Below are 16,469 nucleotides of genomic sequence, written 5' to 3'. Positions count from 1 at the left end.
ATGCGCGCTAACCATCGTGTCTGCTAAGTATTACATTCCTGCACGCCACAGATAGAGCTTAAATTTCAAACCAAGCGCCGTTCGCCCTTCTCCTCGCGGGCGTCACACTCTCAGCCGGACACTTGACGTATATCGCACAAGCTCGCCTGCGTACGTGGCTGTGCTACGACGTCGCTCATAGTGGCACGTGACTTTGAGAATTAGCCAAGGCAGCAGCAGCAGTTATTTGTATTATGTGCTCCTTCAATAGACCAATTAAAGTTTAGAGAAACAGGAAAACGTACAAACCGATTGCCTGCACGTCTTTGTTTTACTTCGTACTGAAGCAAGAGATATGTACTTTCGTTTCGTCTGCTTGTTCTCATGTCGTGCATTTGCGCCCGCGGAGAGCGAAACTATATGCAATTTTCTACTGTGTTCCAGCGCGCGATTATGCTCTGCGATCCGCTTGCCTCTGCCTCAGTGTTCTTGTAGCACTGATTTATACAGCTGGTCAGGCGTCCTCGTGCACAGCCCGAAGTCCCTCGAAAAACGTAACATCTGGCGCCAGAGACCACCAGCGGAAGTGCGCCGCACAGCAAAAAAAAAAAAAAAAAAGAAAAAAAAAGAGAGAGAAAGAGAGAGACAGAGAGAAAGAAAGGAGGAAGGCGGGGCCCGTGACGTATGCGTCACGCGATCCTCTAGCTCCGGGATATAGGAGAACGTAGGGAAGGAATTTTGCTTGACGAGGCTAGACGGTGGTTAAGTGGAGAGAGATGGGTACGTTTGCGGTCTCGCTTGCCTCCTGAAAACATGGGCCTTGGACCCTGAAATATTTACATCTCGGCTATTAACATATCGATGTGAAAAATTCTTGCGGTAAAACGCTCCCTAGAGGGCAGGTAACAACTTCCAGTATATACCTGAAATTTGCTATGCCACCTGGTGAGTGGCCCTTTAACTCCTTTCACACCTTTCTGCTTGTGTTGCCGACAGCTTCACTTCATTGTAGCCGATTTCAATTCTTGTTGGTGCCCCGTTTCCTTTTATTTCGTCACGAGGCATATTTCAAATAAAAGCAAATTGAATAAAAGCTTGTAAATCGGCATCATGTAGGAACTACACCAATGCCTCCGAAAAATTGTCTGTCAACTGACGGGTTTTGTTTTTAGACCTTTTCACTACTTTGTAGCACAACGGTGAATGCGCGGTGTCGTCCACTATTGATGACGATGCTGATGCTGACGATGATGCCACCACAACATGGCTCGTCGCCACCCTGGGGGATTGGCCATGAATGGGCACCTGAACTTTTCCATAATATTTCAAGAAGCTACAAGTAAATTGCAACAGAGCAATCAAAAGAACTACCAAAGTTTCCTAAACAGTACAATTTATAAAATAATGCAAGGATTTCACACACAGACATAACTAAGAAGAATTTTAAAAGCAGGAATTCAATATTCGTTTTGTTCTGTTTTATGAATGAAACAACAAACGGTATCAAAGACGTCCCCTAAGCTAAAACTCAGCACTGAGGCAACTAAAGTTAGAACTATTTTAGATGGCAAGTTTACCCCAAGTTTAGCTAGCGGGATTTCAAGAAGGCTTTTTCTTAGTAATTTATACAGGCTATATATCAAAGAAATGGTGTTACCTTGCTCTACATATTTGTCCGCACTCTCCTTTTCTGCGCTCTCCATTTGTTGCTTAGGCCAGGGTCGCTCCCTAACGTTTCCTGAACCAGGTTTAGCGCGCATACAGAGATGCCCAAGAAAGTGTACGTGGAACAGCGGTCGCCGCTGCTCGATTGTTGGAGTATTGCAGGCTTCGTGCGGAGGGTGTGGATTCGGCTCCATCCTACAGAGTTTCCTTTCCTTGCACGTTCATTAGACTTTCTATATTACTTCTGCATATAAATTGATATTACAGAATATTTCCTCGTAGCTTTCCATGGGTGTTTTGTGCATTTAGCTAAGGTTATTGATACGTGAATCGTGTAACTACTGAACGCACGCAAGTAAAGAAGTGTCGTATTTCTCAGCGCCAGGTGGCCTAACAGATATATTTTGATGAATTCAAGTATTTGTTTGGGTTTTGGATATTATGCTGGGCGTTGTTTTCATATTTCCATAGTTTCGGTTATTTTTCATGGAATAGATAAATGAAAAAGCGATGAGGACTAGCCGAAGGGATATATATCAGGTACAACTCTCTATGTAAGGCCAGAACGCGAAGGTGCAAAAAAGAGATGAAGAGAGAGAAATTTTAACTATATTTGGAGAGGCTTTATAGCCTATAGACAGGTTTAGTGCACTACACCAGGTGAGATGGTCAGAGATGAATGAAAGGGGAATGATAAAATTTATACTTTGTTAACGCGGGTGAGGCGCAAACCTATGAGTGCTGTAGTGCACACGACGCTATTGGCCCTCGGTGCGCCTAAACGCCTACACTGCCCGCATCACCGATCGTATTCAAGACAGGGCTCAAGTGGCTGCGCCATACGCAGCAGCCGCTGGAGTAGAACGCCCCCATGTAAACATTCGCTTACTAACATGGTGTCATTGTACCAGCGTACACATACAAACATGAACACTTCCCACTCCATGACCACGGACACTCGCTGTCAAAACGCTGGCGTGAGGAATCGTGGCAGTAGCAGCGAGCGAAGTGATGCTTCAACGCAAACTGATGGGTCAGAACACAGCGCACTCAAGGCTACGAGCCGTCGGTCCAACTGGACTGTGCCCCCGAAGCATATGGCTTCCAAGATAAAGCCACTGAGATCGCGTGTACCTGAAGCACAACGCCCCGCCTCCCTTCCCTTCCGCGCTGTCATGCGCGAGATGGAATACCATACGCTTCCGCCCTTGCGCACGTGAGATTGAGCCCTCATCATCGGCCCACCGTCACACGCGTTCACTCGCCCGCACAGCATACCGCGCGCGAGGACGATGTTATCCCACTACGTCTGTATCGCAAACACAACGTGTAACAACTGTCAGAAGAGGTGAACCCGGAGCGCCTTTTCCTACCTTCGTGCTCCGCGATGCTCCGTCCTGTTTCTCCTTCCTGCTTCGATCTACGTTACCTACACTATCCTCTGGATGGCGTTACTCTGCCACGCGCTCGCGCTTCTTCGTGTTTTCCCTGTCGCGCAATTTTCTTCACCTCCAGGTGCCTTCCACGTTCGACTGTTTCACGGCTTCAGATAGCACCGTCGATTTGAAGAGTTAGAGAGTTACACACATTAAATACCGCTTTACGAGGCTCGCAAGTTTTAGGTCTCCATCCTAAATGCGACAAGTCCTGTTAAAATAAGTTGTGCTGTTGTGCAATAAGAGCAGTTCATAGTTGCACATGCATGTTATAATGTGAAACGGAGTGAAAAACTGATTCAGTTCTCCGTCCTGAACTGTATCATAACGTAGAAATCTTTTACGCTTCTTGAATGAAGCGAGGAAGCTAAAACTGATCTTCATCGTTTGGCAGAATTTGGAAGGGAACATTCGAGCACGCTTGGTTCACGACATGGTCTCCATAAAGGTTTTCCTGTCCGTCAATATATTGCTCACTTCATCCTGCATTTTATTTTTTCTTATCTGTAAGTAAAATTTGTTCTTTATACCATTAGGAAATTGTGCACTTTGAGGTATCAAAGGATGACATGACGATCCAACATATTATGTCTTTGCAGCTACTTCGTGCGACTTCCCCACAGGCGTGATGACATCCCATGGTGTTTTATGGCCATGTGCACTCGCGCTGTTGCATGTCATGTATGCGCAGATGCAAGCCCGACCGCCTCACATCGTTGTCATCATCGCCGATGATTTGGGTAAGTTTCAGCGATAACAGTTCACTTCATTTGTTTAGTGTTATGCGCTATTTAGGGAGCAGAATTAGGCAATATCTCAAGGAAGACGCTCATCGATCGAAGTGAATCATAGGAAAGGCTGGCGCCTTTATGGCAGCACCGGCTACTTCTTTTCACGTAGCAAAGGAAGCAAGCATGCGCAAAAAGAGAGTAATCTCCCAAATATGGCACTCAGTAGAACACCAGATGTATGAAAACAAAACAGTCCAACAGTACATGAATCGCAACGTTTGTGCATGACTTCAGTGTACATACGAAAATTGGGGGCATATTTAATGGATGCTTCTGCTGTTGAGTTAAGTTGCGATAATTATGTCGGCCTGTCTGAACCATTCGTATGACTGAAAATGGGGGGTGACCAGGTTAAGGATTTACTAGAGAACTCGAGGCAGCCTGCGGTACCCCAAGGCATGCTTGCAGCCCCCTTGCCAGTAAACGTTGAAGACGTTCCTCAGAACATTACGATAAACCAAGGAGATTGAAGAGGTGCCGAATAAGCACTTTTTGTTTGATGAGTATGTTGTGAGCTTGTAATAGTGAAGAGACTTATCCCCTGCATGTTGTGCCAGTGAATCGCCGAAGTACGTTTATTACTGCACTGGTGTGCTTCTCAATCCCGCGGATCTGAGATGCCCATGACAACTGGCGGTCACGAATAGCGCCAAGAAATTTATACTCTTTAACGAACACGAAAGTTCGCCCTTCAAACGTTAGTTTGAAATTATTCAGCTGTCGTGTAGTGAAAGAAAGTACGGCTGTGTTTGCGTATAAAAGAGTCATGCCCTTTTCTTCTAAAAATGTGTCGATAGTATCAAGAGAATCAAGATCCTCTTGCAGCGTGTTTGTATGTCTCGTACATGAGATCCAGAGGTCTACACTCTCAAAAAAGTTTGCACCCTTTGGGGCTTGTCTTGTCCCGAAACAATTATCGTCATGTGCCTTGCTTGCGTTGCCTGTCTTGAAAACCCGGCGCTCGCTACTTTTCTGCCAAGAATGCTGTGTCAAGCTAATAAAGCGCAAGCCGTTCGTGACTAGGAAGTACCAGGCTCGCAGCATTAAAGAAAGAAATGCGGGCAAAGCTGATGACGATTATTGTTTAGGGACAAAATAGAGCCCAATGGGTGTAAACTTCTTTTAGAGAGCAGATGTAGATGTCATCGGCGTATGGAGAATACTTCAGGCCAGAGGGTAATTTTTGTGGTAAGACTGCCGTGACACAGTTGAATAAAAACAGACTGAAAACAGTGCCCTGCATAACGCCCTGCACGAGGGTGCGATAATTACTCGCTCCTTTAACTGTTACCATAAATATTTTCCTTTCGCTTAAGAAATTTGATGTCTATCGCAGTGTTCGGCCATGTAAGCCAAGTTCTAATATACGATCAAGGACGGGTATGTTACTTAGAGTCGAATGCTCCTTGAATGTCTTAGAATAACGCTATTGTCACATTTGCTCACTTCCGTTCATGTTCGATGTATGTGATAATGTCTAATACTGCATCCACTGAGCACTAATTTTGTCGAAAGCCTGTCATGTAGCTCGAAGGCGCATTTGTGCGTTCACACCAACATTGCACTCGACTGTGTACCAACTTCTCGATTGCTTTACCAAACGGGCTTGTGAGAGTGACTGGTCAGTAGGAGTCAAGACAAAGTAGTATTTCCTGGTTTCAGCACAGGAACTGCACGAGCTAATTTCCATGAATCTCTAAGAGTCTCTCTTATCCACATATCATTAAATATCTCCAGAAGAGCCGTTCTACCTGCTGGACCAAGGTTCTTTAACATCACATACGTAAAACCGTCTGGCCCTGCAGTTGTCATTGTACGGCATAACGTAAGAACACATTTCAATTCATCTAAAGTCGCACTCAAGTTGAGGTTGTTGTGACATAAATTATGCACGAAGCTTCTGTTCTGCTAGTAATGTGCAACTTTCAAATTCTAGGCACGTAAAGTGAATTCCTGGTCTGGTCATAAGTTGGCGGATTTCGTTAGCAACAGATGTTTGCGGAGCGTTTCGAACTGCGGCAAGGGCTCGAAAAGGATGGCTCAGGATAACTGGATCAATAAAAGTCGGACAAATGACCATATTCTTGGAACTGGAATGAAAAACACAACGACCCGCAGTATTCTTGCCATCATCATCATCATCAGCCTGGTTACGCCCACTGCAGGGCAAAAGGCCTCTCCCATACTTCTCCAACTACCCTGGTCATGTACTAATTGTGGCTATGTTTTTCCGCCCACCTAACTTTCTGCCACCCCCTGCTACGCTTCCCATCCCTTGGAATCCAGTCCGTAACCCTTAATGACCATCGGTTATCTTCTCTCCGCATTAGATGTCCTGCCCATGCCCATTTCTCTTTCTTGATTTCAACTAAGGTGTCATTAACTCGCGTTTGTTCCCTCACCCAATCTGCTCTTTTCTGATCCCTTAACCGTTACACCCATCATTATTCTTTCCATAGCTCGTTGCGTCGTCCTCAATTTAAGCATCGCCTCGTTCTTAATTTCTGTAGACGTCTGCGCAAAGCTGATTGAACTTTCTGTGCCATCTTGTAGTCATCCAGTTTTCCGCTGCAACGGTAAGTACGTTCTGCACGCGTTCTAATTGCTCTTAAGCATTCGTATTCCCCGTTAGCGGTAGCACATTCATTTGGGACAAACACTTTCTTTGTGCCGATTTTGTAAGGCTCCCGCAATATATCTGCAAAGCTTCGGAAGTTCGGATTTTTGCGCAATGAGTCAGTTATATAGCAATGAAAATTTTACCAATTAATATATCTTGAGTAGCGCCGGGTCCCTTCACTTCGTATGACATCATCTTTTACCAGAATCGAAAAGTGATCACGCCCTTGCGTTTCGATGTCCGTTGACAGTTTAAAGGCATCAAGAAGGTCATGTGAGTGGAGTGTAACATCTGTGCTGCTTGGGTAATGAAACCCCCGAAAAACGTTGGAGAGCTGTGATTGAACACTGCCAAATTACATTTTTTGGTTGCGCACTGCATAACGCTTCCGCGTTATCATTATGTTCACTGCCCCAGATGGTGTTATGTGCGTTGAAGTCCCCAGAAACCAGCACGTATCAGTTTGCGATACCAAAAACATTCACCCAGCTGCCTACAGATAGGAATGTCTACAGGCGTGAGGGTTCTAGAGGCCGCCTCCGGGGCTCGGTGGCAGTCTTGTGTCTGCGTTACTTCGTCAAAATAAGCGACAGCAGCGCCTCTAATGATGTGTCCACGCCCCTTACTAAAATTAATCACCAAGAGTTTGGTTCTTCCATCGATTACATTGATAACTGCTCTAGAAATGGAGACGCCGCAATTCTGTGCTAGCGCATTGATATGTTCAGCGACTACATCCCATTCTGCAGGCTGTCACACTGCACGGGTATGAGAGAGCAACTCGCGCCAAAAATATGACATCATCCGCTGCAACACGTAAGCGAGGTTGTTGCTGCTCCTCATGGATTACATTATCTGAGTTCGTGACAAACGTGACGCTTCTGTCACGGATGTGAATCACGGCGCCATGCTCTCGTAGGAAATCTATGGCCAATATAAGTTCCTTACAACACTCAGTAAGAATGGCGAGGCTGGCGAGGAAGGTTGAATCGGCTATTAAGAGACGGGCCGTGCATTTCCCGGCAGGTGTCATGAACTGACCTCCGGAGATCCTTATGTTGGGCCCATGCCATGGCGTTTTCACCTTCCTTAGTTTGTCGGCGAGCTGTAAGCTTATGATTGAAAAATGGGAGCCAGTGTCAACAAGAGCGGCCACTTGCTGGGCGCCAATGCGAACGGTGAGCCCGGCGCAGCCGACGTCAGCTACGTGTTTCGTAGTTGCATCCGTCGTTTTCGTATTTGCATTCGGCGGCTTCTTCGTCATCGGAGTCTTCACGTCCTCGTTCGAAGATAATGGGGGATGGGGAGAAGTTAGAGTACTGGCAACCTCACCCCCGCAGGTCGCTGCGGCACGTTTCCCTGTCGAGGGCTTGGGGACCTGCCCCTAGTGACGTCGGTGAATTGTAGCTGACTGTTCATAGGAGCGTCATCGTAGGCGCGTCGGCCGTCAAACGGAGCATAAGCGTAGTTGGCAGGAAAGCTTGGGTACTGACCGGCGCGGCAGCGGTTCCGTTTGTAACAAACTCGATAGACGTGTCCAGCTACGCCAAAATGGCCGCATAGTGGTCGACGGTCGACGGTACGCCACAAATCGGTTTTCCGACGCTGATAGTTCGGCGGCAAATCTCCATGGAGACAAGGAGTGGCGCACGCATGTCGAATATACGACATGCGTGCGCCACTCCTTTGTGCTGGCGTGATCGGCGGGGTCGGTACAGTCGACGGGGGTGACGATATCGACTCTATTTGGAGCGCATTTGATGTTCTACTTGTGGGTGTCAACGGCGTCGAAGTTGTGTTGATTGGACAGTGAATAGCCTCCGCATAAGTGAGGCGCCGCGGCACGTTACCAGAGTCTGGCGATGAAAAGGCTTGTAGGACTTCTTCCCGCACCACATCAGCTACAAAAGATAACGCTGCCGCCGGTTCCGCAGGCGCAATAAAACAAATCCGAGCTGTCGAAGCTCTTCTCGCACAACCTCTCGGACAACTTCATGCAGAGGCCTGTCGTTACTCGCAGCTATTACGGAAGTGTACGCCTCCGAGTTACTGACGTCATGCTGGTGATATCGTTGCTGTAGGGCGGCCCGTTCAATGGCTGTAGGCTCTTTTGTAAATTCCGCCACTTTTGTTGGTGGATTTCTCACAAGGCCGGCAAATGGTTGCTCTTTAACTCCCCGCAAGACATACCACAGCTTTCTTTTCTCTGGCATGTCGCGGTCTGCGCAACGGAGAAGACGGGCCATGTCTTCTGAGAACATAGCAACACTTTCATTGGGTTTTGAACGCAGATTTCAAGGAGACGCTGAGCATTTTGCCTCCTGTCAATGCTTGTAAAAGTATCCAGCATCTGTGTGCGGAAGTCATCCCATGTGGCAAAGCTACTCTCCCGGTTGACGTACCACGTAGGAGCATTGTCCTTCAGATAGAAATAGACATCCGAGAGTTTGTCCTCCAAGCTTCTCTTACGGTTGTACTTGGCGATGCGCTTGAACTGGTCTAGCCAATCAAATGTATCACCATGAAAGCCCTCCGGAACCACAGAATTCTGCAGTGCTACTTGCGATAGAGCTGCAATGGCCATGATAGTTGTAGGAGGCAAACGATTTCTCGAGGTTTCCTGCAGGGGACTGTACTCGGGCGCTACGGCTAGCGGTGCGACTGGAAAGGTGGACCGCTGTTTCGATGCGCGATGGCGATTCAGGGCTCGATCGTCGGCTCTGCGAAGGGGTGCCAAGCATGAAGAATGTCCCGCACCTCCACCAGTGTATTGACGTGGGATCGACGAGGAAGCCGAGCAGCACCACCAATAAATACACCTGATCCGTCGTAAGAGAAACGCAACAACGTCTTCTTCGTCTCCACGCTTAACCTAAATACCCCTTGCTACTTCGACGTCGTTCCCATCGGCACGTACCGGCGACAATATAGTTGTGCGAAATATAGTTGCGCCAATATTTTGTAGGAACCTTGTACATAAAGATTAATGACTGTGACGCATGTATTTTTGAAAGATATCTTGCGTGCTGCCAACTCCACTATATCTGAATCACTTGACTGTATTAAATAGGACGGCAGGTATTTTCTCGCGCATTACATTGCTCAGTCATTTACACCAATCCGCGATGATTGATGTATCACATAGTTTGAAAGACGTACGCCTGCCTCCTGTATACAGAAAACAGGAAAGTTATGTTGAGGTAGTAGTTTGCAAAATCAACTGACTTATTATGAAAGCTATTAGCATTCCACTAAAATATGAAAACATTGTTGCAACCATTATTGATTGTAAGCCTGGTTGCCAGGTTACCAGGTAAGGCAGGTTGTTTACTTGTGGAACGGCACTGAGAATTGCACGCAGAGCTGCGGATATCACGGGCAGGGTCATCTGTGTCATGGGTATAGACGCCTAATCAGCAAACGACGCTGAAGTGCCATCTGCGATCGGAGAAGATCGCTGAAGAGCTGACTGGGATGGCCGCGGGGATGACTTGCGTGGTTGGGGTGAAGGCCGAGGTAGTCGTTGAGGTTGCTTTGTCAATGGCAGAGGGCACTGCTGAGGAGGTAGGCTATTTTGACGCGATGCCTGGTCAAGATGAGCAACATTCTCTGAAGATGGATTGCGCCACTCGCTGTCGGAACTTTGTCGACCTGATTGCCTTAGAGCTGAAGAATAGTTCAACTTGTCCGCCTGCTCTTGTTATTTGTTGGGGGCTGGAGGCGCATGTATTTCGGTATCAAAGTTAGGGGAGGGCGCATTATGAGGAGGCAGCCTTCCGTATACATATCAACTCGTGTCTATGTAGTTTTGAGGCAGCTCTGTTCTAAGGGCAGCTGGAGTAGGACGCTGTATGTTTTCCGCCGCAGTTAGCACGCTTTGACGCACACACAGACTTGCACGCTCTGTGGTTGCGCTCTGAGCAAATCTTGCAGTGACGTGGACTGGGGCAGTTCTTCGCTAAACGTCCAAATCTCTGGCAATCGCAGCATCTGATAGTAGGAACATGGTACTCTTCTTCAGGATAACTCGGCCCGCCGTGGTTGCTCAGTGGCTATGGTGTTGGGCTGCTGAACACGAGGTCGCGGGACCGAATCCCGGCCCCGGCGGCCGCATTTCGATGGTGGCGAAATGCGAAAACTCCCGTTTGCTTAGATTTAGGTGCAGGTTAAAGAACCCCAGGTGGTCGAAATTTGCGGAGTCCTCTACTACAGCGTGCCTCATAATCAGAAAGTGGTTTACGTATAACCGCATAATTTAACTTTAGGATAATTCGTGAAACCCAGGTGCACTCTTTACGTCATTGATTTCTCATCCCTGCAATTGAGAATAATGGTTCACAGAGGGAATTGTTCTATTGCTCCGTCTTCTTGTCGATTTTAGCGTGTCTGTCGATGAACAGATGTTACGCCAAAATACTTCACGAAATCAACCAGTTGTTCTTCCGCGTATTGAACTGGGATGGGGCGTATCTTGCCAACATTTTCAGTATAAGAAGCCGGAATGAATGGTTTGACTCCGAAACCAGCCACTTCACTCATCGACAGTAGATGTCTTGCGGATGACATGAAAGTAACGCTGAGAGAGAAACTTCCCTCTTTATTCACGCGCAATGACTGCAACTTTTCCTTTGCCGCAGAAAGAATTTCCGACGCCGCGCAGTTGAGTTTCGCTTGCCAGAAGTTGCAGCGTTCCTGTGAGGCTCGATAAAGAACTGCAATTCCCTCAGGTTGCTTCCTTTTATGCGCTACCAAAAAGAACGGCGTATCGTCACAGTCTATTTCTTCTTCTCTTAGCTCGTCAGCCCGTGGTTTCTTCATTTTCTCATGCCTCAGCCATATTCAGAGATTGTGCGCTGGAACATACTGCTGCCTTGAAAACTTGATGGAGTTAGTCGCATGTTGTGGCACTTTCGATTGCGGGGTCGATTCAGTGGCACTCATGCGCCTCGGAATGAACTGTCGCACATATGCCTCGTGCCGGTGCTCTTTGCTGCCCATAGAGTTTCTCACTATATTACCTAGAGGGATAGCTGGCGCTGCTGCACTTTGGTATGCATGAGAATGCCGGTATATTGTGATTTCGGATTGGCATCGTTCTCGGAGAGCCAGGCAAGCACCGTTCCGTCCGTCACAATGATTATTTTCTACTAAAACAGCACGTAAAAAGCTGTTTTAGCTTTATTATTACACAAAAACATGTTTTGTTCAACTATGAGAAGGTGTTATTGCATTTACAGTTATAGGATACGTAAAAAAGCATTAGAGGGCCGCTAAAGTTGGAGGACAGACGACAAGATTCGCGCTCGCTTTGAAATAGTTTGTTGTCTGTTCTTGCTTTTCTTCGCTTGGTCATGCATTGTAAGTGAGTAAAGATGTAATATGCATGAATGGAAACATTTTATGAAGATTTTACTTTGGGAACGCGTTATTTGTGTAGCCATATCTACGTTTAAGGCGAATGCTCTTACAAAACCAGCCAACACAAGCCTCGCAGACACATATACCGTCATTCCCATAAAGGCAAGGCACCCTTTAAAAAGCTCCCATAGACGGTGGCGCCAGATTTCATTCTAGGTGTTATAGTGAGAAGCTCTATGTCGCTGCCTACCACTGTGGTAGATAGAGATGCGCTGTAGACAACAGCAAAACCAAACGATATTGTGTGCGATCTTTAACACATAGATATCCCACGGGATGTCTGTTCTCTCTGAACAACAGCACAATGTCTCAAAACAACACTGATTCTTCGAAGAAAACAGAAAAATAATATCTCGCCGAAGAAGCAGTGGCCGCTCAGAGCAACTACTTATTTTCCAAAGCCTACACCTCTTTTACAGCGAAGCTGTTTATGCGGACCCTGTGCCATCGTTGTCAGATGTTGCTAAAGCTATCATTATCAGCAATGACTCGAGCGTCGCAGTCTTCTTCCACAGCTGGCTCGTTGGCGCCCCTCGGCGCTACTGTAATGCCGGGCAGTGCGCTAATGCCGGGCAGTTGCTGCAAACCACGCCACCGAGCAAACTCGAGACATCGAACGCAAGCGACAACGGCAGACTGCGGGCATACCGTCACTGATGTCCTTCTCTCCGTCACAGCCGAACGTACGTGTAACGTCATTAAGAAACAAAAAGACGTCAGTTGTCAAACCAATCCAACCAATCGTCGAAATGATGACAGCGTCCGCATCTCCAGTGGTGAGCCTTGCACCCCATATACGGAGCTTTAGATTAGTGGTTCGGCACCTTCTATCCCAGCTACAACTGTGGGAAGACCACGAGCAGTGCGTACTTCCGAGGAAGAAGCTGCCTACCGCGAACGAGAGGGAGAATTGGCTCGGGAACGGGCTCGTCGTTGCAGGGCCGACCCGGAGCAGTGATAATAGCATTAATTATGCGAAGTCGTAACTAACCCCCCTGCTATCCCCACCCTTTACGAGCGATGGGAGATCATGCTGTCCAGCCCCGCCCTGGAAGACCAGCTCAGACTGATCCACAGGGGCCAGGCGGCCCTGGAAGCATATGGAGCCCGCGAAGAGGGAGCCACCCCATCAGACGCTTAACGCGTTTCATTTCATAATAGACCAGTAAAGTTTCTCTCTCTCTCTCTCTCTCTTGAAGTCAATCCGAGAGTTTCTTTAAATAACAAAGAGAATAAGAAATTTTAAAGTGTGGAAAGTGAATTTATTTTTCCAAGTAACTTCCAGCTACAGTTATACACTTATCCCGCTGTTTAAATAACGCCTGGAATGCTTCGGCATAGAAAGATTTATTATTACAACGGAACCATAGTAGGACACCATTTTTCACTTCGTCAACAGTGTGGAAATGTTTTCCTACAAGGAATACCTTCAGGGGCCCAAACAGGTGGAAATCACTTGGTGCTAAGTCAGCACTATAGGGGGAGGGCTAATATATCTCAGCCAAGTTCCTGGATTGTTTGGAATGTGCGTTGCGCGGTATGCGGTCGTGCATTGCCTTGCAAAAAGACTACACCCTTTGTGATCAAACTCGGATGTTTCTTCCGTAAACTCTTGTGCACATCACGCAGAACGCGGCAGTAATACTCACTGTTGATAGTGACACCATGGGGTAAAAAATCAACGTTAATAATTCCCTGTCATTACAATAGACTTGCCCTGTCATCCCACAATACACTTGCCATCACTTTATCAGCAGGCGCAACTGTTCGAAATTTCGTGGGAGGTGGGGATTCCGTATGCTTCCGCTGCATTGATACACTTTTTGATTCTGGGGTGGAACGGTGAACCATGTTTCGTCACATGTCATGATGCGATTTAGAACATCCTGGCCCTTCCCTTTCATAGCGCTCCTTCAGTTCTCTATAGACCAACTCTTCTGTGTCTACCAAAAGCAGACAGCTGGTTGGGACCCGGCGTGCGCTCACTTTTCGGAACAACAAATGATCATGAATTATTTTGTTCACTGTTCGTAACAACAGCTTACGCAGCCTTGCGGTTTCACGACAGGTTATGCGACGATGGTCCACGATCAGCTTCTCCCCGCGCTGAATGTTCTCAGAAATGACTACCGTGGGCAGTGTTCCACCACGACCGGAATCGTCAGTAATAAAGATACGGCCATCTTTGCAAAGTTTACACCATTCAAATGTCTTACGGCGACTGAGTGTCTCATCACCGTACTGAGCCTGAAGTCTTCTGTAAACTTTAGCAGGTTTTATGCCCTCGTTCACTAAAAACTTCATCACAACACGCTGTTCCACGTAGACGTTCACACTGTTGTCCGCCATCTTGAATAGCAGTCTATCTAGAAGCGCGGGAAATGAGCGCCGTCGACCAGTAACAGGAAACAAGTGGAAGTTCCTACTGCATACAAAAGCTCGAGCCTAGCATCCATTCAAACATGGAAAGAAAAAGAAATCCCGGATTGAGTTGGATGACTGTACTTGACGGCCTTTTGCTACTTGAGGTGCCTTTCAGTTCAGCCGCTTGCTAAAGCCTCGTTTGACAATAACATGCATAATATCGATAACATGCTTATCGTTTGTAACCGTGCTATCCACGCACTTTATTTCGTTGTTTAGAGGAAAGAAGTCGCCACTCGATCCTGCATGTTTCACGTGCACAGATGGCGCCGTTGTCCCGTAATGCATGACGCTATTGGAGCTAAATTCAGCCTGCCGCTCAGAGACACGGCTCGGAAGTACATCTGTCCTTTCTAGCGAGAGTGGTCGCGTTTGCGTGTCAGTTATACTAGGCACAATGCATGAAACTGAAAGCTGTGCTCATCAGAAGTTACAAGTACAGCAATGGCGGTGTGATTTTCACGCTTGCCCTGAAATGGCTTCAAGGGGTTCGACAAGTACGGCCCAGAATTGGCGTGAAGAGACACGGGAAGCAAGACAGATGGAGCCATCACCCTTTGACCACGGCCGAATATGTCCATCTTCATAGAGAACGCAAGAATAGGCGCCCAAACCATGCACGAGTGCGGTGGGTTTGAGCGGTGGGTGCAGGACAGCCTCGGGTGCCCCCACAACCTAGGTGATTCCTTTGCCCTAGTGCTCATACAACCTCTGCAAAACGAATGCGCCTACAGCAAAAGGAAAGTGACGGTGACTGAAAAAGGAGACCGTCAGACCAACACTTGTTGTAGCATAGTTCACGTATGCAAGCATTCTAATGCATGAGCAAATGTAACTTGCGTATTTTGTTACGTCATTTGGTACTCACACCCTCTGCAGGGCGCACGAGACGTTCCACGTACTTCACTACGACTGCGTCCTTAGTAGCCTACACGCTTCTTTTTTCTTTGCAACACAGCTTTGTGTTTCAATTACAATGGGATAACGAGGCTGACAGGGAGCAAATAATCGCAGGGTTCATGCAATAATCACATGTTTTGCAATTCGTGCGCATAAAAGCAGTTAGAAATTTCTATACTTGGGTAATAACAAAAGTGAGTATTTCATTTACAGGTGTAACACAAGGTGTGGCTCCAAGTGAGAATGGCAAGGAACGAACCAGGATGACGAACCCCAAACAAATAGTCGTAATAATTCACTTTTAACGCCTTTCACTTCCGTTTCGATTTAGCTAGGGCTCCGAAAAGAAATACTAGGGTTGCGAACCGGTTCGCAACACGGATTAGACGTTCATTGCACAGTACAAGTTTTTATGAGTAAGAAAGAGTGGTTGCGGAATTTTCTTTGGGTGGCTCTTGTCGCGTGCTTTTTGCGGCCATAAGCAATTGAATATATAGCAGTGAATTCAAGCTGATACAGAAGTCAAAGTCTTCCTTTCATGTACAGTCTCCGACGCACTACGCTATATCCTTGAAGAGTATAACCAAATTTAATTTTGCTACTTCGTGAACTGGCGGTATCTCAATTTCTCGAGAATAGAGACATCTGGGAAAGAAATCACGCCTGAAGATAAAAGGCCGCAGGGACAACTATAAAGATCAAGGAAACTTATTGGGTACAGATGCTTGCTAGCTTTTTCAAAAGTGCTTTTTATTTGTAAGCCAACTGCTTTAGGCTCACCTGCCCTGCAATAAACCAATGACGTACCGATAGGAGGCCCCCCGACAGTTCTCACTTTGGGACCTCCTCCTGAAACAGCTTTATATTAAGACACATACGTATCTTTATAAAGTGTCAATAAACTTCAATTTTGTACTTTTTAAGGCGAAAGCCTTAAGCGGCTCGTCGCAATGACTCGTACCCGAAAAAAGCGGCGTCTAATTCAGTGATGCAAAAGATATCATCGTCCGGATTGGCTCACACCCGCGTGAGCAAGTGAAAGATGAACTGGCTGAATATGAATGAAGAAACGAATGAAAGAAAGAACAAAGGAACGAAAGAAAAAAACAAAAGAAGGAATGAAAGAAAGAACGAAAAAGAGGCAAAGAAGGAAAGAAAGACCGAAACAAAGCAAGCAAGAAAGAAAGAAAGAAAGAAAGAAATAACCTTTAGGTAGTGCTTTAGGTGCTTGCATGT

At 46.8% G+C, this 16,469-nt stretch overlaps 1 protein-coding gene across 1 annotated transcript in view; it reads left to right on the top strand.

The window, feature by feature from the left end:
• Nucleotides 1-16,469, top strand: part of LOC126534023 (arylsulfatase I-like) — a 94,557-nt gene that overhangs the window by 1,091 nt on the left and 76,997 nt on the right. Inside the window, exon 2 of the mRNA XM_055072965.2 lies at nucleotides 3,680-3,820. Coding sequence (XP_054928940.2) covers nucleotides 3,709-3,820 — 112 coding nt within the window. The 5' untranslated portion in view covers nucleotides 3,680-3,708. The remainder of the gene's footprint in view (nucleotides 1-3,679; nucleotides 3,821-16,469) is intronic.

This window comes from Dermacentor andersoni, chromosome 7 (genome assembly GCF_023375885.2).
Source record: "Dermacentor andersoni chromosome 7, qqDerAnde1_hic_scaffold, whole genome shotgun sequence".
Lineage (NCBI taxonomy): Eukaryota > Metazoa > Arthropoda > Arachnida > Ixodida > Ixodidae > Dermacentor > Dermacentor andersoni.
Note: the sequence above shows the minus strand (reverse complement) of the source record. Positions and strands in the feature narration are given on the sequence as shown.